Source organism: Athene noctua, chromosome 2, assembly GCF_965140245.1.
Source record: "Athene noctua chromosome 2, bAthNoc1.hap1.1, whole genome shotgun sequence".
Lineage (NCBI taxonomy): Eukaryota > Metazoa > Chordata > Aves > Strigiformes > Strigidae > Athene > Athene noctua.
This window is the reverse complement of record NC_134038.1, coordinates 78239610-78262715: the sequence shown is the minus strand read 5'-3', so window position 1 is coordinate 78262715 and position 23106 is coordinate 78239610. Positions and strand designations below refer to the sequence as shown.

At 38.4% G+C, this 23106-nt stretch overlaps 1 protein-coding gene across 1 annotated transcript in view; it reads right to left on the bottom strand.

Moving 5' to 3' along the window:
* The window catches only part of ADCY2 (adenylate cyclase 2), a 231861-nt gene that overhangs the window by 115482 nt on the left and 93273 nt on the right, over nt 1-23106 (bottom strand). Inside the window, exon 4 of the mRNA XM_074899489.1 lies at nt 5873-6022. Within this exon, the coding sequence (XP_074755590.1) occupies nt 5873-6022 (150 nt within the window). The remainder of the gene's footprint in view (nt 1-5872; nt 6023-23106) is intronic.

The window sequence follows — 23106 nt, the reverse complement described above, 5'->3', positions numbered from 1 at the left end:
TTTTATATGTGTTAGAACTTGTTCTTTATTTCCTCTAAAAAACACTTTTGTCCAGGTTCAGGTCCAGGTCTGCACTTCTTTAACCGAGCAGTGGTGACCTATTGACCTGGGGTCTCCAGTGCCAAGACTGTGCCCCATCACTAATCATCACATGCCTGTATTCCTCAGCACTGCATTCTGCATGTCCACTTCTTAAGGCTTCCGCTATGATGCCAGGTCTGTTACAACTAGCTTACAGTTGTAAATACCTCATTCTTCACAGAATAGTTGTTCATTATTATAATCAATATCATAACTACGGTTGTACCACACTATAAGAAAATTAATTAGCCATAGATACCTTGTCATTAGAAAAATAGGTCTTACAGCTAAATCAAGTAAAAACAAAGCTCCAGGAAGGTAAAAAAAAATCAGACAGCCTTAATCCTAAGGCCTTGCAAACTCAGTACACAGCACATTGCAATGGCCGTACTGCACTGCGGGGCTACATAGTTACAGAAGACTGAGGATAATACCAGAGAAAAAGTAGATATAACGGAATATTTTCTGCATAACAGTTTTAGCTGTATTTACACTTTACTGTGTTAATTTGATAATGTGGACTGTGACTGTTATTATTGTAACTGAAAAATTACTAATAAATGTTTGTTGTATTTTCGTTAGATCGTTAACACTTTAATTAGACTAACAGTAAATTCTAAGTTCTATATTTATAGCATATTCCCTTTTGCCCGCAGCAAGAGTTGAAGCGTAACAACTTGTCCAGCTGAGTCTTGAAAATCTCCCTGCACACAGATTCGACCACTTCTTCAGGTAACCTTTCTCAGCACTTAACCCCTCTCTTGGGAAGAATTGTTTACCTCATTCCAGCCAGAATTTTCCCTGTCACGGCTTGTGCCCATTGCTTCTCATCCTTTCACTATGTGCCTTTGCCTTTGAGACAAATCTGACCACATCTTTTCCTTAAGCTCCTTCAGGCAGTAGGTGGATGTTAGTTCTCCCCTCCAAGGCTTTTCTTCTGCAGGCTAAATGTCCTGAGTTCCCTAAGTAGCATCATCTGTCATGAGCTCCAGTTCCCTAATTACCCTTGTAGCCCTTCAGTGGGCTCTCTCCAGTTTCTATTTGCATACTCTATCCATCTTCCACATGGTCTACCATGCAGAACTTGGCACTTAAGTTCTTCCTCAGAACAGGCTTTAATTCTGGTAATGACATGTAGATTAATAGAAAGTATTGGCACCTCACCCATACATATATGTACGAACATGTCTGGAGTAGAAAATGGATTCTAAAATATAAAAGACCAAAACTAGGTTTTGTTTTTCCTGTTAAAACAGGGAAGCTGTGTGGAAAAAAAAATGAAAATGAGGAAGCCCTTAGAAAAAACATTCAATGTTCATGAAAAATATTCATAGCTTACATTTTAAAATGCATTAATTGAACTTACAGAAATCTACATTTTATGTATTAGTTCCAAATTATATATTTCAAATGTTTCTGTTCTTTATTAACAGCCTCAATTCTCATAAATGTATGAGGCTTCTTTGTTTGAGATTACTTTTTGAAATATTTCAGTTCCTGTAATGAATGGTATTGCTTCACCATGTTTCAGTGAAAAAATTAAAATCCCACTCAATGATTTGAAACCTCATTCATTTTAATCTGCTACCTGAGTATTGTTTCTAAAACCATCCTTATACTGCCTCCTTTTCAAAGACAGCATTTTAGAGAACCCACTGAACGTCAACACCTTACAAACACCTCCCCGTGATGTTGTAAGAATTTCTCGGTGTATATTCCTATGTCTCATGATGCAAAGCACCAGAAGAGAGAGAGAAGAGCAATTATGCTAACTGCTTGTCAGCATTAAGATCTTGCACTCAGTGTTAGTGAGTCATTACCCCTACAAACTGTCAGCCAGGCTGTATCAGTGAGACAAATAACGTTATGAGAGGCTATTTTAAATATATATTGTGAAATAAGGCTGCTAATTAATAGAGGTCAGAGGTTAATAGTTTCATGTTTTTCTTTTATATACACTAAAAAGACAGAAAAGCCATGTGAGAAACACCAAAGTGGGCACTGAAAATACTGCCTTTTACCCCAGGAGTTTAAAAATTACTCTCACAACAAAGTACACTAATGGAAATAAAATCCAGAGTGTCCAGTATTATCAAACACAGCCCTACGAAACCATAGTTCATAAAGGTGTGGTTGTAATACACATAAACATCTACATATATGTACCTGCAGGCAAACACACATTATAGAGTGCAAACCCAAGCCAAGCCTAAGCATGACACCTATACAATAAATCACAGGAAGTCATAAAGGCCCTGGGGGTACTGACTGGCTTTATCGACTCTGACCATCCTCATCTGGGCCTCCACTCTCCACCTCTGCCCATGGCCCAGGAGTCCCGTTTCAGCTCAGTCCCTGCCCAAGCTGTGCTGTAGGAGCTGGTTGTGGACCCTGTTGATCTTGGCCCTGGACTGACTTCCCAACTTCACTTGAGACCTGCCTAGCAATTGCTGAACCTGACCCTGAGCTGTGGATTGATCTCCTGGTTTGGCCTCAGACCTGCCTCACCACCACGGACTTGGCTGGTGTATGGACTCTTGCTCAACTCTGGCTGCCAGCAGCCAGGTTTGCCCAGCTCACCCTGTGCTGGTGAGGCCCCCGTCTTGCTAGGAGGTGTCACCACCTATAGCTTCCCATCCCTTTGGGAGCAACCTGCCTTTTTTGTGCCCTAACAGAAATACACAGTGGTGTGGGTACAGTATGTCCCTCAGTATATATACACACACCCCTATTTCACCAGATGCTGATGTACACTGATCTCACTTGAAAACAATGAATTTGGTGTTTCTCTTCAGTTCTTTGGCATAACTGTTGAGTGGTAATTCAGTATACTTATCTATTAATACAACCAAAATGTTATTCTCAAAAAGGCTATTCAAAAACACATCAAAAAAGAACAACTGAAAAACAACACAACAGCTGGTTACATTTGTATGAGCCTACTCTAAAAAAAAAAAACCAAACAAACAACAACAAAAAAAAAAAAAAAGAAAAAAAAAAGAAGAGGAAATCCATGGAATAATTTGGCACATAGACTGTACAACTTTCAAAAACAATTATAAAAGACATGATGTCCATGATCTGGAAAATTTTGCAGATTTGATCTGGAGCCCTAAGCATTTAGAAGCACGTCATACGCTCTGCATTTGTGTAGAAGTAGCTTGTGTTATTTCTCACTCAAGTAAATTAAATTTTTCTTGTTAAAGAGATGTAGAATCAAAGGTCACACTACACCCTTTCACAGGCTAAACATTTTTTAAAATGCACCTGCTCCTACTGTTTCAGTGTATCCTAAACCTCTAAAAATAGTCAGCAGTATGATTGACTTGCTCCCTGAATACTGAATATGTGGATGATCTTCTGTATCTTCTTGGCAAAACAAGCAGTATTAAAAGACAGACTGAAGTACATCCACTTTTGAACTAAAGTTTGCAAACAAAGAAGTATGTCAACCCGGGGAAAAAAACCCCACTAACTTATCAAATTAATCTTCATTTACCTTTTCACATTTAAATATCTAGCATTCATAAGTGTGATAATAAGGTCATTTTGGTTGGAAAAACTGTGACATGAGATAAAGGACATATTATGAGGTTGAGACGGTAAAGGCTAAAGAAATCTATATAAGAAGAGCTAATGGTTCATCAGAGGTAAAAAAAGATCATTAACATTCATAGAACAGTTCTCTTACTTCCATTTAAAAAGACATCAATCCATCTGTTATTAATCCAGACCTACAATATGCTACTTAGAGCTGTGTAGATGTCTTAACTACTTTGATATATTTATTCCTATCAAAACACAAGTACTACCATACATAGTTATATATATGTAACAAATTACATACAATGTCCTTCATTATTCTATAACACAATTTATCACTGAAAGATGGCTGTTGCTGCTTTCCACGTTGTTGGGCTGTCCATCATATTAGAAACACAAGTCCTACAAACCACAAAGAGGAAGTATTCGGCATAGAATAGAATTCCAGATAGTTTTGCTTCTCTCCATTGTCACATTCTCTACGATTTCTGCAAGGCCTTCCCAAGTGCCAGGAAACCAAAACTATTTACTTACGTCTTTCCATATAAATTAGTAGTGTTTAATACACAGTTACAGAAAACACCAGCTAGCATTATGTCTGTTCTAACTACTGCCTTCTACAAGCAGCATTACCTTACCCCTTTGAGTTCACCTACTAACAGTGTTCATTAACGTGTCTCCTTCTTGCAGATACACCAATGCATTTCCTATGCCTGTAGGAAAAGCAACCAATAATAGAAGTCTGGGCCCTTACAACTGTTCTCAGGAAGCTAAGAGCTCAGGTCGCTCTTGAATAAGGTAGACTTTGATGTCTACTATGAATTATGCTGTTTGATTATGGTCTGCACACATCCTTCTGGCAGCTGAGGACTAAGCACAGGGAACAGTGTTAACCATCTTCTACAAAGTCATGTGAGCCTAGAAGCCATCACATGAGCCCCACTTCACTGGAGACTGCCTAATCTGGAGAGGTACAGCCCACAGACACCTGGCATTGGTTGCTCTGCACTCACAAGCTCACTGAACTAATTTGGAGATACTCTTGCCCTTATTCTCAACTGACAGTAAAATGTGCATTGTGTGTTATGAGTTATAAAGCCTGCTGTTTCACTGCACACAGCTCATGGAGGCAGAGGTGGAAACTTATAAACGACTGCTCTTACAGAACCACTCCTGCAATAGTACCTTGTGTAGATTCTGCATTTAATCATCAAAGCCTGCCTTTACTTGTAAAATGTTCTCCTTAAGACTACCTTAAACGTTTTGCAGGAATTCCAGTCAGTGTGCAACCCAAGTTCCTAGCCAGAATAAGGCTAGCCCTCTGAACACACATGGCCTGTTAAAGTCCTGATATGGACTCTCCATTTGCCTTTTCTGAAAAAAAAGCGTTGGTGATGGATCCTGAAAACCTTCATTTAAAAAGACTACAGGTATTTTTGAGAAGACATGACAGTTAAGGTCAGCTGGGTGTACAGCTACACTTTTTTGTGACAACAGAAACATGTCAGTGAAAGCTCCATTCTCTGACCCTTAACAGTTCATACAAATTTGAGTCTGGTGACCTTCGAAGCCAAATACACCCATCTTCTTTACTACTTGATGAACTAATTTGTATTTCAAATTCTCTTAAATGAAGCACCTATCTGTCAGGATGATAGGCACTGTGCAGAACTTGCAAAGAGAAAAGAACTATATAAAGCAATCAGAGAAGCCTTTTATTCAGCTGCTACAATAAATGACAGATAGTCTCATTATGCAATTCCCCTAGCTCCTCTTAACATACCTGACCCCTAGAACTCTATCACATGATTCATCAGTATGGTAGTTTCAAATGTTTTTCAAAAACAGTGCAGTAACATAATTTTACAGTGATTTTGCAATACTTATCTCGGGCATGAAGAACTGAAGATTCCCAAAGTGCACATGTACATCTCACAAGCTCATTTAGTGAGGACAACAAAAGATACGGTGTGCAAACAGAAACTAAACAGGATTTTCATCTTTCTTTATCATAAAATATTTTCATAGCACAAATGAAAGAAAACATGTCTTTGACAACACAAATAATTACAATACCATCTTATATTCAGAGGGATATTGTGCACAACCTTGTTCAAAAGACTCTGCATATTTTGATAAGTAACTAATTCTTTAAGTGTTCTTGCATTAGCAAACTGGATTACATAGTGATGAATGGGGGGATAGTGTGAAAACAGCAAAACAGAGCCAGACATGGGTGTGACTTTACCTGTTGCCTCTTCTCAAATTCTAACTTGATACGGGATTTGATGCAGTTGCATGTGTCCTGATAGGTCTGCTGCAGTGCAAGTTCCATGAGGTGTTTGTGGTACGCTCCTGCCAAGTTTCCGCAGATAAAAATGATTACATTTGCCAATATCTAGGGTGTTAAAAAAAAAAAAAAAAAAAAAGTGTCAGGAAATTTATATAAATAAATTAACAGAACATAATTCTAAACTTCAGTAAAAGATTGCTGCAGTCATATATTTTGCTTTTTGTTTGATTTCTAGCAAAGGTTCACTTTTCAAAAAGCCTTCACAATTACTGGCAAAATCCCAAGCAATAATACCATTTTAATCTAGGATTAAATAAGAATGTTAATGAACAACATGTTTGCATACTTAATGAAGTATATCTTTTCTGAAAAAGCAGTTCAGCTCATGTTCTACATTCACTGCTGAGTATTAAATCAGTGGGATCATGATCTGCTGATGTAAAACAATAGCTATGGCTCCTAATAACAACATCAGAAGCCGTGTTATTGCCACGCTCTTTTGACAAAACATTTTCTTTTGCAGTGCCATATGATTAAGGGGTGAAAAGTCTCACCACATCAACAGCCTGACCTGCATTTTCCTCAGCCTGACCCACTACTGTCTGTCAGCTACAAATACTAACCTTGGTGACAGTAAGTAATGTTTAAGTAGTGAGATCTGACATCTCTCTACGAGAATATACTCTTCACTACTACCAAAAAACTGCATTTGCCTAAAACACAACACTTCATCTATAAGATTTAGGGTCAAATTCACAGCATCACATGGTCAGTGTACACAACACATGAACATGAGAAATAAGTTCACTTAAAGAATCCAGTTTTATTTAGTAATTGTCTGAGACATTTCAGAGAGTAAAGAGAGGAGAGAGGCAGGCCTTTCCCGTCCTTGAACTTTGAAAAGGACAGAATACTGTGTGGCTATGCTAGCACTTTCAACTCTCCGCAGTTTATTGCTGAAAAAAGAGTCACATTTACCCATCCTAGCTCACCTGGAGCAGAAGAAACACAGTAATGAACCCGATTCTTAATTCAATAAAAGAAAACAAAATTAAAAGGGAACTGAAGCTGAGATACAGCTGCAATCTGGTCAGAGCACAACTCTGTCCATAAAGCCCTAGTGTATCATATAGCCTAGATTAGAAGTTCTACATGATATCATAGGACTCAGAGTCTGGAAGGGAAGGAGGAAGAAGAGAAGCTAAAATTTCATTAATTCTCCACAGTTAATCTAATCATGAGTTTTATGATAGATTTCCCCAGTGATCATTCATTGATTGATTTTTGTATACCTATGTACCAGGCAAACTTTTGTGAATTGCTAGTAGTGAGAGAGCCAGAGATGTCAGAAAAGAAGTCTGAAAAACAGTATGCTACAGTGGTTCAGAGAAAAAACATAAATTGTTCTATTAACAGAAATCCATCTCCTTGAGGAAAACCTTTCATTCACACACACACACACACAAAAACCCACCATTGAGTTTTAATTCTCCTTTTATAAACGCACACTTTAAAATGAAAGTTTTAAAGAAATGTTTTTATTTTCCTCAAAAATTCTAACACCATTACAGGCAATACCTGTTCCTCAATCTGTCACATGTCTGAAATCTCACCTCTCGTGGATCCACAGAGCTAAAAGCAGGAACTATACACATCTACCACAAAAAAGATGGATGTTTTTAATTTGATAAAACTTTATTTCCCTAAAACTTTAAGATCATGGCATTACATTATTTCTAAAAGCAACATCTGAGTTATTAAAATTTTCTAAAATACATAAATGTAAAAACAAGGAGAAAAGTCTACATATTTCACTTTCTCCAAAGAGCTTCTATTATGAAATATAGAAATAACAAATAGTTTAAATGAAACATTTCACAACAACTAATAATTAAAAAAAACCAAAAACCAACAACATAAAGAGATGATGGTGTACAGAAAAACACCTGAACTCAAAATACTTTTATATTTCTTTGTAAATCACAACTGCTTGATCCTGCTTTCATGTCAGCAATGTCATGATACTCTCAGCAGACATGGATTAGTGAACAAAGATCTTCTGTGACAGATTCCAGTGCAGGAGTAGGGTGTTCCAACCGGCAACCATTGCTGGTTTTTGAAACAAAATTATTAAATGAGAACAAATGCCTGAAAATAGAGATTGCTGGGCATAGAAAATTCTTAGATATGCAGTGGGAAGGTTTAGAAACAAAATGGAACACTGAAATGAAATCAAGTTTGCTGTCATCATTTCTATGTAGAGATCATTGCTGAAAAGCCACAAACAAACTTACTAAATGTATTGTCCAGCTTCATAAAATTATAGACTTTTTAAAGTAAAACTTCAGGAATACAACTGATCCAAATTTAAAAAAAAAAAAAATACTGTGATGGGTAGATGGAGGAGTAAATTATGAGTATCATCTTCGCAGTCATAGAAAAATAGATTACAGTTTTATGAGTGAACTAGCTGAAGAGAGAAAATAGATGGAAACAAGTGACTGACAGGCAAGGAAGCTAATTAGCCAGGCTTTTCAGATTCTCAGTGGGGTAATTCAGCCCACATGAAGCTCTGTGCTGGCTTCCAGTACCTGAATTAGGCTGTTCAAAGACAACTCAGATATCTCAGTCATTGCCATACTTAGTGTAGATGTAACACATTAAGTGTGTAAGTGAATATGTAGATAGAAACTATGTTCAAGACATCATTAATTCTTTTGGCTACCATGGAGTTCATTCAGAAATGTATCACTAGGGTAATAACTTTGAAAAAAATTTCTAAGAAATGGATGACCTGGTTACTAAATCAGACAAACAGATTTTTTGCCTGTATGTAGTCTAGATTGAGTATTTCTGCATTTGTCACTGAAGAGTTATTGAGTGAAATATATATTGTCAATATACTGTTTAATGGAAAATGCAATTAACATTACTAAACAAAATAAACAACATACTTCTTGCTGAGTACCTCTCTTCTCCTAAGTCTTGCATTTTCTCCTGAACTTCAGCCCAGTTTCAACATATGAGATGGAGACAAGCTCCATCCCCAGGTTTGCTCTAAAGTCTCATAAGCATTCTCCCAGAAGTAGCAGGTTCAAAGTTCTGCTCAGTCAAAAAAACTTAACTGAGCTTCTCATTTCCTAATCAATTACTCTAATCAGTATGCAACTGTACCAAAAGTTCCTCCCGTTCAGGCACCTGCTCTGAGAAGACTCCATGATGTGAATTCTACCTGTACCAAAGCATCTGAAATTAAATCCTGAGTCAGACCAGTATTCTACCTTGTAATTTCTCCAGGCTAGGACACCAAAGTTCTGCTCTTTTCTGTTTTGGTTTGGTTTGGGTTTTTTTCTCTTTTCTCTCCACCCCTGCCTCCCCCACGCCAGATGAATGTTGGCTAATAAGAGAAGTTGTGTTGGATCTTTTGGTAAGAAACTATGCATCTTGCTGTGAAAGCTGTGATCAACCATGCAGATACAAAGATACTGTGACGATATGCAGGGTAGAATTTGGGAGGTTTAAAGCCCAGCTAGAAATTAATCTGGCTTCAGCAATGAAGGATAACAAGAAATGTTTCTCTAAGTATGTCAACAGCAAAGGAAAGACTAGGGAGAGCCTCCATCCCCTGCTAGATGCAGGAGGAAACATGGTAACAAGTGATCAGGAAAAGGCTGAGGTGCTTAATGCCTTCTTTGCCTCAGTCTTTAATAACAAGACTAGTTGTACTGAGGGAATCCAGCCTCCTCAGCCAGAAGACAGAGACTGGGAGAACGACCCCCCCGCAATCCAGGAGGAGACAGTCAGTGACCTGCTGCATCACACAGACACACACAAGTCTATGGGACTGGATGGGATACACCCGAGGGTGCTGAAGGAGCTGGCTGGGGTGCTCGCCAAGCTGCTTTCCATCATTTACCAGCAGTCCTGGCTGACCGGGGAGGTCCCGACAGATTGGAAATTGGCCAGTGTGACACCCATCTATAAGAAGGCTTGGAAGGATGATCCGGGAAATTACAGGCCTGTCAGCTTGACATCAGTGCCTGGGAAGCTGATGGAGCAGCTCATCCTGAGTGCCATCATACAACACATGCGGGAAAACCAGATGCTCAGGCCCAGTCAGCATGGGTTTATGAAAGGCAGGTCCTGCCTGACAAATCTGATCTCCTTCTATGACAGGGTGACCTGCTTATTGGATGAGGGAAAGGCTGTGGATGTTGTCTACCTCGACTTTAGTAAGGCCTTTGACACCGTTTCCCACATCATTCTCTTGGTGAAACTGGCTGCTTATGCCTTGGATGGGCACACGCTTTGCTGGGTTAAAAACTGGCTGGACGGAAGGGCCCAAAGGGTTGTGGTGAATGGAGCTAAATCTAGTTGGTGACTGGTCACAAGTGGTGTCGCCCAGAGCTCGGTTTTGGGGCCACTCCTGTTTAACATCTTTATTGGTGATCTAGATGAAGGGATGAAGTGCACCCTCAGTCAGTTTGCAGATGACACCAAGCTGGGTGGGAGTGTTGATCTGCTCGAGGGTAGGGAGGCTCTGCAGAGAGACCTGGACAGGCTGGAGCCATGGGCTGAGGCCAACTGGAGGAGTTTCCATAAGGCCAAATGCCGGGGGCTGCCCTTGGGCCACAACAACCCCCAGCAGCGCTACAGGCTTGGGGAGGAGTGGCTGGAGAGCTGCCAGTCAGAGAGGGACCTGGGGGTGCTGATTGACAGCTGGCTGAACAGGAGCCAGCAGTGTGCCCAGGTGGCCAAGAAGGCCAGTGGCATCCTGGCTTGTGTCAGCAATAGCGTGGCCAGCAGGGACAGGGAAGGGATCTGACCCCTGTACTCGGCACTGGTGAGGCCGCCCCTCGATTCCTGTGTTCAGTTTTGGGCCCCTCACTACAAAAAGGACATTGAATGACTCGAGCGTGTCCAGAGAAGGGCAACGAAGCTGGTGCAGGGTCTGGAGCACAGGTCGTAAAAGGAGGGGCTGAGGGAACTGGGGGTGTTTAGCCTGGAGAAGAGGAGGCTGAGGGGAGACCTCATCGCCCTCTACAGCTACCTGAAAGGAGGTTGCAGAGAGCTGGGGATGAGCCTCTTTAACCAAGTAACAAGTGATAGGACAAGAGGGAATGGCCTCAAGTTGCACCAGGGAAAGTTTAGACTGGATATTAGTAATAATTTCTTTCCAGAAGGGGTTGTTAGGTGTTGGAATGGGCTGCCCAGGGAGGTGGTGGAGTCCCCATCCCTGGAGGTGTTTAAGAGTCAGGTTGACATAGCGCTGAGGGATCTGGTGTAGTTGGGAACTGTTAATGTTAGGTTAATGGTTGGACTAATGATCTTCAAGGTCTTTTCCAACCTTGATGATTCTGTTATTCTGTAATAAAGCTGTGGCCAAGAATCTCTACAAAGGAATTAAGCGGCACCTGAATAAACTCACGGCATGATTCTGCCAAGGAGGACAAGCTTGAGCTGTGGAAAAGGATGTAACTAATAATGGTAACTCAATGGCAGAAAAAGACCAGGGTGACCTCAAAGACAGTGTTGCATGAACCTAGTTTATTTCCTTTATCCACAGATACTGTGTGAAAAAAAACACAAACACAACACACAAACTCATAGTAAGCTCCCATTCAATTTACCATATGGAAACACTGAGCCACACAGAAGACGTTCTAATCAATCTGTACAGTCAGTGGAGAGACAAGTCCATCTCCTGGGGCATCTGCACCCTTTTAGATATATCATTAAGTGTACAGTGTGTTGAAGTTTCTGCTTAATCAATGAATAAATTCAATGTCTACAGGAGGTGATCTGAGTCAAAAATTAATGCAAGGAACACCAAGATACCATCAGGAAGTATCTCTAGGTACTCCAAGTACCAGCTTGTATCTCTAATCACTTAAGGAAGATTATCAGTACCAGCTTGTATCTCTAATCACTTAAGGAACATTATCATGCCTGATCTCTCTTGCATCTCTTTCGACCTACAGAAACCTGTACAGACTTCCAGGCAATGGGGCATTTTCTAAATTGCTTTTTTACATTCAAGTACATGTATTTTTCAGTATCAGGGAATACAAAGCTTTCTGATGTCTAGTGCTTAACTATCAAAACAGACTGTATTTAAAAGCAAATGAAGACAAAGTTAAGTAGCTATGACTAATTTTGCAAGAGTACTAAAGTTCACCGAGTTGCTCAAAAAGAAGTAGTGTATATAGAACTTCAACTGATGAAAGCTGCCTGCAAAGGTATTTGTATACAAGGAAGTACTATGCTATATAAAATAATGATAATATAGGCTGATGATTCTGAACTGAAGCATAAACGATTTGTTAACTGTCTTAGCAACTGCTGTTTAAATACTGAATATAAAAATCAAGAGTTGTCTACAGAGTTTCCCTATGTGGAAAGCCTCCAGTTCATGAGTTGTTTTGTCGCATTTCTTTCTTCTTAGATATTGTACAGATCCTTCCTGAAATTCTTGCATGAATAGAAGTTTTACCAAAAAAAAACCAAACCCACAAACCATTAGTAACTTTTTTAATAGTCAGTTTTCACTTTTCTTCTGGATAAAAAAGCTGAGGAAATGGAAGCCAAGGGGTGGGCAAGAAAGACTGTAATTTATAATGTCTGTGTGGAAATTAATGGGAGAAAAAACAATTCTTGTTTCACTGACAAGGTGCAAATTCTTTAGCTCTGCAAAGATGAATTGTCTCTCCTCCCATCTGATCTTTCATTCAATAGCTTGTGGTGTAACTAACCAAGCTAGGGAACAAGTCTACACTTTTTTGGAACCTGTGCAGTTTTAGACTCAGACAAAAATCAGTTAGAAAGAACAACACTGGGTAGAATCTGAAAATCAGCATTTAAAAAGGAAATGCTTAGCCACCATGTAAATTAGTCATTCACATGGTCACCATGTACTATGCCAAATACCATCATTTTAAGTTACATGTATTCAGAAGTTTCTCCAGCTATTACATGCAACACTCTTGCCCATGGAACTCTGGCCAAACAGATGATGTTGACTTGTTTTTTCAAAGGTTTGAAGTCAGGAGTTCCAACATTTTAATACATTTCAGTGTCAGCAATATCTATAGCTATGTAATACCTCACAAGAAGGATGACAGAATTGAAAACAGGAGATGGTTTGCCCATATGGCAACCACTGTTTCAAAAACAAGCAGTTGGGGGAGTGGCAAATTTAATAAAGTCTCGATTCCTATGGATTTGCATTTTGCACACTCATTTCCTTACTTATACAATACTTCCAATTCCTCAAACAGGCCAAAGATTGTTATAGCTGGCCTAAAACTAGTGACCAAGCGGTGCCTGGTCCACCAGCTGCTGATACACAATGTAACAACTGGCTTTTTCCTGCATTTGTCTTAGATTACTAAATTGGGGTCTCTATCATGAAAGCTCGAGTCTTTCATAAAGGAATGTAGCAATATTCTGGATTTCTATTTCTGTTTCAGAGCTGAGGGTAAAAGTTCATGAATTAGATATTTGGGTGCAGAACACGACAGGTTGACGGAGACAGAACACAGGCAACTGCAGACTTGTCTCCTCAGGAATTAAGAGTAAAAATCAATTTCTTTAATGACTGCAACATTATATTTAAGATTTTGAAAGGTAAAAATAATTTAAATCCTTTAATACTTATGAAGGGCACAATAAGAACATATGAAGGGCACAATAAGAACACACTACAGATGAAGAGAAGAAGGAAGCTCCAGTATCCTCAGACACTTTGTGTATATCAAGGAGAATCTCGAATGTTTTTCAGAAAGATAAGTAGAAAAACAAATTGCAGTTTTGCAAGAAACAACCTAATTAAAAAAAAAAAAAAAAAAAAAAAACCAAAAAACCCCCCAATAACCTAAGATTTCTCAAAATAACTGAGAACCAACAAAAAATGAGTTTCAATTACTCATTATTCCAGGCATCAGCAAACTGCTCTGTATTTTCAGTGCTAAAATAAACTCTGTAAAAGTCCCTTTGTGGAAGGGGAATTTATGTCATTTTACAAGCCAGGAAGTTGTGATGTTGTCTTCTAATTTGTACGTGTAATTCTCTTTGTAGCTTTTGCAATCAGTATTGTGTACACCAGCAGGATATTCCTTTCCTGTAATATCTATGTTATTTGATGTGATTGTCTTTTTATCATTATTACAGATTGAAGTTTCTCACAGCTCCAGGCTGTTCCATGGAATGACTGGATTTATTTTATTCGGCTCTGTGCACACACAAGGCCTATCTATATGCCAGTGTAGATGAAAACAGATCATAAACTCTAAGCTCTTGAATCAAAACCAGGAAAAATACACTAGAAACAAGAATCAGAGTTATGGTCCCTTTAGATCACTTCTGTGTAACACATATAATCAGTATCATTGACTCTAATTAATGACTCTTCATATTTTGAATCTAAAATAATTTTTTTGCCAGAGGGGAACTCATACGCAATTCGTCCAGAAGGAACCATTCAGTCACTGCACTCTCCTGCCTGACTGCAGAGAGGTCTTTTTGCATTTATATGTGCCTCTGAGATCATTTTATTTACTACTAAAACTGCTCAAACACATCTGAATATACAATTAATTGAAACAAAGAAAGGAAAACAAAAATTCAAATGTATTCAGTTATATATTTAGGTAAAACTAACAGTAACTTTGGGTTTGGCTTGAATTTTGGAAGCAGACTGCAAACAACCGATAGTCTCATCCATCTTAAAAATTAAAATGTTATCCCCAAATGACCGAGATTTATTTTTAGGTCCTGGATCTGATACAGAAATGAGTACTAGCATGCTATTAAAAAAAAAAAAAAAAAAAAAAAGACAATACCATAAAATTTAAACCGTTTACTTGAAAATAATCTATGGGGCAATACATCAATCTTTGATATATTACAGAAATATTCCCATGTCTGATTTTTGAATTTAAAGAAAAGTTAAACTGAATTTAAAGAAATTAATCTTCTTCACTCTTAAAAAAAAAAAAAAAAAAAGGAAAAAGACTAAAATCTGTAGTATAAATATATTTACTCACAGGACCAGCAATACACTGCCAAGTTAAATGTTTAACAATAGATTCCTCCTTATTTTCCCTCAGCAGGAGTATTAATAGGCTATCTCTCCTGTACTATCTACCAGTCTTCATGAAGTTTATTTCTTATTATTATCTACCAGCCTTCATTACATTTCTTCATATCTTATATATCTCTAAACATCTCCCCTTCTGGCAAGTTTTACAATCAATAGGTTCAAAAGCTATGAGAAGGCAGGACAAACTAATAAATCAACTGATAATCACATATGTGCCCTTTGTTAATGTACTAATTTCTGGCATGCCTAATTGGAAATAAGATTACCCTCAAAACCATAATGATGATTTTATATTTCTTCCATAATCGCTGTAGTTTATACTGTGTGTAACTCTACTGCATATTACATATGCTACATACTCTCAGTTATCAATATATATAAGGAAATTAAAATCAGTGGACAGTTTAGTATTACATGAATAAATTAGAGTAAAAACATATACTCAAATTCTTTTACTGCATTGGAAACTTGTCAATTATTATGTGTTTTAATCTAATTGATAGACAACAGTAATTAGATTTTTGAAATAATATTTTTTATGATCTCTAACTAAATGAAACTATTATTTATACAAGAATGTTTTTCTTAAATAATATTTTTTTTCTATCAGTATTCATAATGAACTGGATAAACTTTTTAATAGGGAATATTCCTCAAGTATCTCTTCTGCTTGTGTGATGACTACAACAAATTTTTGTCAAGTTCATTATTCATAATTTGGCAGACTGTGATGGGAAACAGTGGTCTTTGGCTATGTACTTCATGACAAATGATATGGAGCAGAAAGGAGAATAACAATAGTGGTGTATAACCGAGGAAAGTGATGACCTACAGAATTGGATTAAACTGATTCCAGAATGTCCTCAGATCCAAAGTTTTTAATGATAACACTCTTATATGTGTTTGTAATGTTTTTTAAGACCTTGGTTACCATTCTGAACTATATTGAGATCTCCAATTAGCATGTGGGTTAATCCTTAAGTGGAAGGCATCTAACAGGAAAATTACTCTCAGGAAAACCTAAGAGTTCAGTTTTCTCGTGTCAGGCAAATGCTATCGAGTCAGCAAGATGGGACAAAGACAGTACTTAATTTGCTTTACATTCAGGAAGGAATGAAGTAAATATTAAAACTTATTCATGCTCCTGCAACCAATTCATTCCATCTTTACACAAAAGATGCCATTTTCTCTCCATGCCTCAGATGCCATTTTCTCTCCATGCCTCAAAACTACCAAGATGTCAGTAGTCAGGTTAGGCTTTCTATTCCAAAGACTTAGTGTGAAGCATGTTTGACACCCTGAACCAGTTTTGTCTAAATCACGTGGTTTGTGGGAATAGATTCTGACTAACACCTCAAAAGTTAGCACAGTACCTCACATTCATACCGGTATTACTGACAACCCCTATATAGCAGTATGTGGTTATACATCATAGACACCTTAAACTAGCTGAGAGCAATGATTAAACAAATGGAGGTACTTGTCCAGGGAAGAGACGTTTTCCATGCTTCTACTTGTTCTAAGTCTGAATATAAGAACCTACCATTCACTCCTACCTTCTGTTCCTTCTTTTTTATCTATACATGGATCTTCCCTCCCAGATACTCAGTTCACTGAAAAGGCTTGAGCAAAGGACTTTTTCAAGGGCTTCTGGAAATCCAAGTACAGCTACCAATCAGCCTCATCCACATTTGTTGATGCCTTCAGGCAACTTTAAGACATTTTTAAAGAAAGACTTCCCTTTACTTCTTTCAAAATAGAATGTGTTTAACCCATTCTCTATTCTTATAGCTTCAGTTTTCACCTTATCTTAATTTTACCTTATTTGTCTTATTTATTTTATTTGCCTTAAACCAGAATTTACAGACCTACAGTTTCCCTGACCCTTTTTAGAACCTTTTTTTAAAGTCTATTTTCACATTTGCTACCTTATGGTCTTCAGGAACCAAGCTCTATTTCAGACCAATCAACAGATGCCTTCCTTCTTCTATCCCTCTGAGAAGAATTTTAATGTGCAAATTTCTTGCTGCTTCTTCACTGAACAGAGATACAGAAGCTGTTTCTCTGTAACGGCCTTGTCCTTCCTGAATAATTTTATAACCTGGATGTCAAATGGCCTTACAGACTCTCTGGAAGTCCTTTTGTTACTCAACTGCTGAAAGAAGGATTGAGCATCCAAGGAAGAGGAGACTGCTTTGGTTCACTGCTATGGCTCTAGCTAGTGTCTAATATAAAAGGCATACTTTTCAATATATGTTCTTCAAACTCCTATATGACCTGCGTAACTGCATACGAAGGCATTCTGCAACACTTTAAAAAACATTTGCACAGATGAAATGTTTTCACTTTGGCTGATTAACTTCAGTGGAGCAAATAGATTTAAAAATTGCTGATAAAGCATGCCAGATCACTGCTAATTAGCAGGATGACTTTTTCAAGCAGTAAAAATTGCAACAGCAGCAAATACGAGACACAAGGTGAACTGAGATAGCTCCATAAAGTCTTTTACAGTTAAGACTAATGCAAATGTTATTTTAACTGTATAAGAATTTAAAACTGTTACGTAATATTTATAGTGAAAAACTGAATTTCCATATTATCATTTTCTTTCAGATTTTGAAATGTCTTATTGCTCATATTTTAATGTACTCCTTCCTGGGTTGAAAATATTCTCTAGGGGTTTTGCTTTAGGGATGAACCTACAAATACTGTGCACCATACGAGAAGCAGGTTTTAGGCTGTGAATGCATGGAGGGAAAATTAAATTCTGTCACTGAACACAACAAAGTCTTCCCTTCTAAAGAATGTATTTTAAAAATCAAGTGGGTTGAATACTGTCAAACATGAAGACAAAGACAAGTCCACTAAATTGGCACTAATACCTTTTCTGTGATAACCTTGTCTATTACTACCTGCAGCTCTGTCTTATCAGCAGATTTTGCATTAAACATATTTCTTACAGGTTGGTTTGCAGTTTGTATACTACATTTCTACATATTTTAGAAAAGACAAGCTGTGAGTCTCTTACTGAAATGCATCATGATGCTTTGCAAAAACTGACAGGCCTTCCTACAGACAAAAAGAAGTTACCAGTAATATGAAGGAAAGAATATTGCAACTTTCAGATGACTGCAGCCATATTGTTACTATATTTATTAATTTCTGACTTCGTTCCTAAATTTGACTGAAATAGTATGGGAACACTGTGGATACAGTAGAAATAGTTGCATGAAAACACAATCTCTTTTTATGAATTCTGATGTACATTTAGCAACAAAAAGTAAAGAAACAATTTCCTCCTCTAATGTTTTTCATCTCCTGCCTCTATTTATAAAAGATGCCTGTTTTGACCTAGCATGTTCAAAGCTAACAGAAAAAATTACATCATAGGTGCTCCAAAGCAGCAATATGAAAAACGTAGAAAGTGCATTTGATCTGCAGAGTTTTTTATTACATGGAATGAGTAATTTTTTTTACTCTCCACGAGAAAAATAATCCTGTACAAAAAGAAAACTGCTGCTTAAACCCCACCCATTTCAGTTGCTAATACAAGTTCTCTTCTACAGCAAAGTGAGTTTCACCCCACGACCTACCTTTTAATAGTACAGCCTGCCATTAGAAAGATTTGACAATACATCATGAAGATCTAAAGTAATACTGCACTAAAAAAGACCTGGAGCATCATCTCTCACACACCACCCCTTCTCAATCAAAGAAAGGTGCTGGAGCATCCACACGTAATGTGCTAGCTCAGGGAAGCAGTTCTCAGCGCTCAGCAGGTTTAGTTTCCTTTTCAGTTATGTAAGTCAATGTTTTAAACACGATTTCTCAAACCTGTAAATCCACATACACGTTGTAACTTTTCCTTCCCTACTTTTCCTCACTTAACATTTATCTTAGACAAATTTAAGTGTATGGACACTAGCCATGCTCAGCACTGGGGCTGCAGGACAGTCCCTGCTCTGTTTTACTCAACAGTAAACTCAACAATACAGATTTCTCAGCTCCCTACAATAGGCATTATCTCTACTTTGAATATACCAATCTGATCAGCAAACTCTCATTATTCACCACTTTCTGCAGGAAAAGGTTTTCAATCTACTCTCTTCTTTGATAAAGCGACAAAATCACAGCTAGGAACCAGCAGTTATCAAATGGCTCTAAAAGAGCACAAAACCTGACCCCTTTCCTTCTCCACTCCCATTGCTTGTCAGATATTTGTGCAATCTGTGGGATGCTGAAAGAACAACACAGGCTAACCTAACCTCTTCCATCTCTCCGAAATTCATTCCAGCACAAGTTTATCACTCTGCACAGAACTCTCCAAGAAGCTTCCTGAGACAGCCTGCTAACAAACTCACCTTGGATATCCATGCACAAGTTGAAGAACTTAGTATTTGGGTACTGGTGTCACAGGAGCCTAGTACAGTGTTAATTCAGTGTGTTATGTGTTGCCAGGTCCTAAGAGAAAATGGCATACTTTCTCCCTTTTTTTCTACAAATTAATTTGATTAAGATGTTCCAAGACTGCCTTGAGACTCCAAACAACAGACTTCATGGCAAATAACTACGGACACTGTAATAGAGGACTTGACTTCAGAATGTTCAGGCAGGATTTATGAGGTAAACTCCAGTCTCTGAATGGTAACTTAGGCAGTCAACACCAGTAGAGCTGGCTTTTGCAAGAGCACAAAGACAGGTTTGGCCCCTGCCATCAGGACTTCATGAAGCAAAAGCATGAAAAAGAATATGATCAGCAGCTCACAGGAGAGGTCTTTAAATTCTGGCCCCAAGCCAGCACGAGGGGAGCCACATATAAGGGTCACACAATAGCACAGGTAGACACTCCAACACTTCATTGCTAAAAATCCCAGAAGAGGGACAAAGTGAGCAATGGCTTAGACTGCCAGAAGAGGATTGCCATGAGTAAGGAACTTTGCTTCCTCTGGTCAAAGCTTAAAAATTCCTGCTTTGGGTTTTGTTAGTGCTCTCTAATTCAGTCACTTTGTTTAGACTTTAATTGGTTGCTCTGGGGTTTCTTTGGTTTGCTCTTGTACATGCATTCAAAATTGTGACTTTCTTTTGTCTTCCTACAGATTTCGTCATCTTCCTCCATCTCCACTTGTCCACTTCTGCAGTAGAAAAAGATAGCCAAGTTTGCACTGTGCCAGTAGTGTAGATAGTGTCCACAGAGGTAACATGAAAGTGGACAGTGAAATATTTCAAAGTGGTCTTTTACAAGGCACTCTTCATTAAAAGAAAGCAGCAGTAAGAGTAATGGCTATTAGAGACCGCTAGCTGGGCAGCAGTGAAAAGAGGTTTGAGAGGCTGAATCAGTGCTAACAGGGGCATAAGCTGCGGATGAGGCAACCATCTTTAGGAAGGCAAATGCAGACCCAGATGTAAAGTAAAATATCAATGAATAGAAATTTATGCTTGACAGAAAGTAAGCATTTGTTACTCTTCTTCTGTTCCTACTCTGAAAGAATTCTTATCAAAACTACTTCATAAGCTGACAAAGAAAGCACTTGTATGCCTTTTTTTTTTGGTGTTTTGTGGAGTTGACAACATTGCCTGTGTGGCTGAGGGCAGATGTATCTCCACTGAAGTTACAAATGTGTATAGATGTTTCTGTAGTTAGCTCTGTGCTGAACATACTTATTGCCTGCCAAATAACAGAAAAATGTTTCCAGAAAACACACTAAGGCAGTGCACGCTAACTGTACAAGCACTGCTACAGAGCCCCAGGGATTATTTCCTGGAAAAAGTTTTTTTTTTCTCCAACAAAAGCTCAACATTCTTTCTTTCATCCCATTTTGGTTCGGGAAGCTATAGCCTCTCAGATAATGTGACAATATCCTTTAGTGTCTGACTTTATCCTAAAGATAGAAGGTAATAAAATTGAAGTGCTCTCTTTGTTAGCAAGAGTTTACCACAGAAAAGGAATTTCATTAGTTCTGAAATTGAAGAAGCATTCTGAGGCAATGTCTTACCTATGCCACCACAAAAATCAGTAACATTACCACAGGAATGAATGTGGTTCTCTCTTGTTAACAAAATGGTGCTTTCTTCAAAAGCAATCTGCCATTTCCACATCAAAAATTGTCTTTTGATTTATATTCTCTCCACATTTGCATACTACACAATCCAGATCAATGTACTTTTCTTTGTTTTTTCTAAATCAGAATGCCTGGACATGGTCTCAGATGCAAAAGCTCCAACCAATTCTCTCAATAGGTTGTTAGGGACCTCAGCAGAGCTCCAGCTGAAGGTCCAGTTCAAGGGTATGATGGGATGCAACCACAAGAGCTGAGAGCGCTTGCTATCACTACAAGGCCACTCTCAATTATCTTTGAAAGGTCATGGTGATCAAGAGAGGTTCTTGAGATCTAGAAAAAAGCAAATGGGACTCCTTTCTTCAAGGAAGATAACTTCACCTTGAGCCCTGGAAAAGTGATAGTGAAAATCATCCCAGAAGCCATTTCCAACCTTATGAAGGGCAAGAATTTGACTGGGATTATGGAGTTATGAAGGGGAAATCATGCCTGAACAACCTGACAGCCTTATGTGATGAAATGACTGGTTTTGTGGATGAGAAGAGGGTGCTGGATGTGTCAGGGCCTTCAGCACACTAATAAACCCTAACAGCCTAACAGTCATTCACCTGTGGCTTCCACCTATGTCCACAGGCCTGGAAGCTTTATTTAAGCATAGCCTTTAGCTCTTGCCTGAGCTGTGCTGGAGGAACAGCTGGTCTCCAGTTGCCTGGCCACAGACACCCTTGATCTGGACCTCAATCTGTGGACTGACTTGACCTCAGCCCTGCCTTGTCACTGTGGATGTGCCCAGCAATTGCTGGACATGATCCTGACCTATGGATTGACTTTCTGGCTTGACCTTGCACTTGTCTCCTCATCATGATTTTTCCTTACGATCCTGACTCTTGGTTGAACCTGGTTACTATTCGGACTTGCCTTGCTCAGGTGCTGTGGGACTGGGATCTGGGCACTGAAGCCTCATCCCTGCTGTCTTGTCCCTTATCTGCTCCCTTTCAAAGAGCTCAAGCTTTCCTGAGTCCCAAGCCAAGTGCCATGGAGCTTCTGAAGAAAGCCATGAGCCAGCAATGTCACATAAAATACTACTAAGTATAAGCACATTTTCTAAACTGCACAGATGATTTATGATTGGGAGCTTCAGCAAACTGGTGCTAACTGCTAGGAAAGTTGATTTTTGTACCTTCAGACTTATTTTCCTAGGAAAGCCAAATTACAAAATATGTTGAAACTTTTTTTTTTTTAAAGTGACATAAAATGACTAAAATAGTCATCAAATCTTTAACTAATTTTCATGTAACTGCAGTAACGTATGTTTGCGAGCAACAGAGATAATGTTACTATATATATAATTAAATAATGCTACATTTAGTTTGGGAAAACAACCTATTTAAAATCAGAAAAAAAAAATTCTAAAAATACTAAAAAATAATATACCTATCTAACCCTAAATATTTTTTAATGATCAAACAGTTAATACTGCTGTGAAGAAACCCTAAATTCCTAAGAAGCAAATCACATATAAAGTGCTCATTTATGAATTATGGTTGTTTCCCCTTAATCAAAACACATTGAGTTTAAAAAGCATTATTTTATTAGTTTGGTAAAAGCTTAAACAAAACACCATTTTAGCAAACAATGAGCTGTGCTGCTGTATTCTAAAAGACAGAAACTACAGATTAGTTGCACAGCCTGCAACTAATGAGCATGACTGATAGCTGAGAGACACTGGTGTGTTACAGATAGTACAGTGTGCCCTTTAAAGGTGGATCTGTATGGCAAATGGCTAACCACAAAATTGCAACACCAAACCCCAAAATACAAAATAAACTTCTTCGACCAAGGACACAAAGCCCAACAGTAAAGCAGTGGTCATTTATCACTGCCAGCACACTACAGCGTCCTAGCAACGCTTCCCAAAATATATCACATGCTCCAGTGCACGTAACTCTCAATCCTATTACCACTCCTCTCCCCTTAATTCTCCTCTCAGATGTCCTTTGGGATGTCACAGAGAACATGCTGGGATGCTGTTT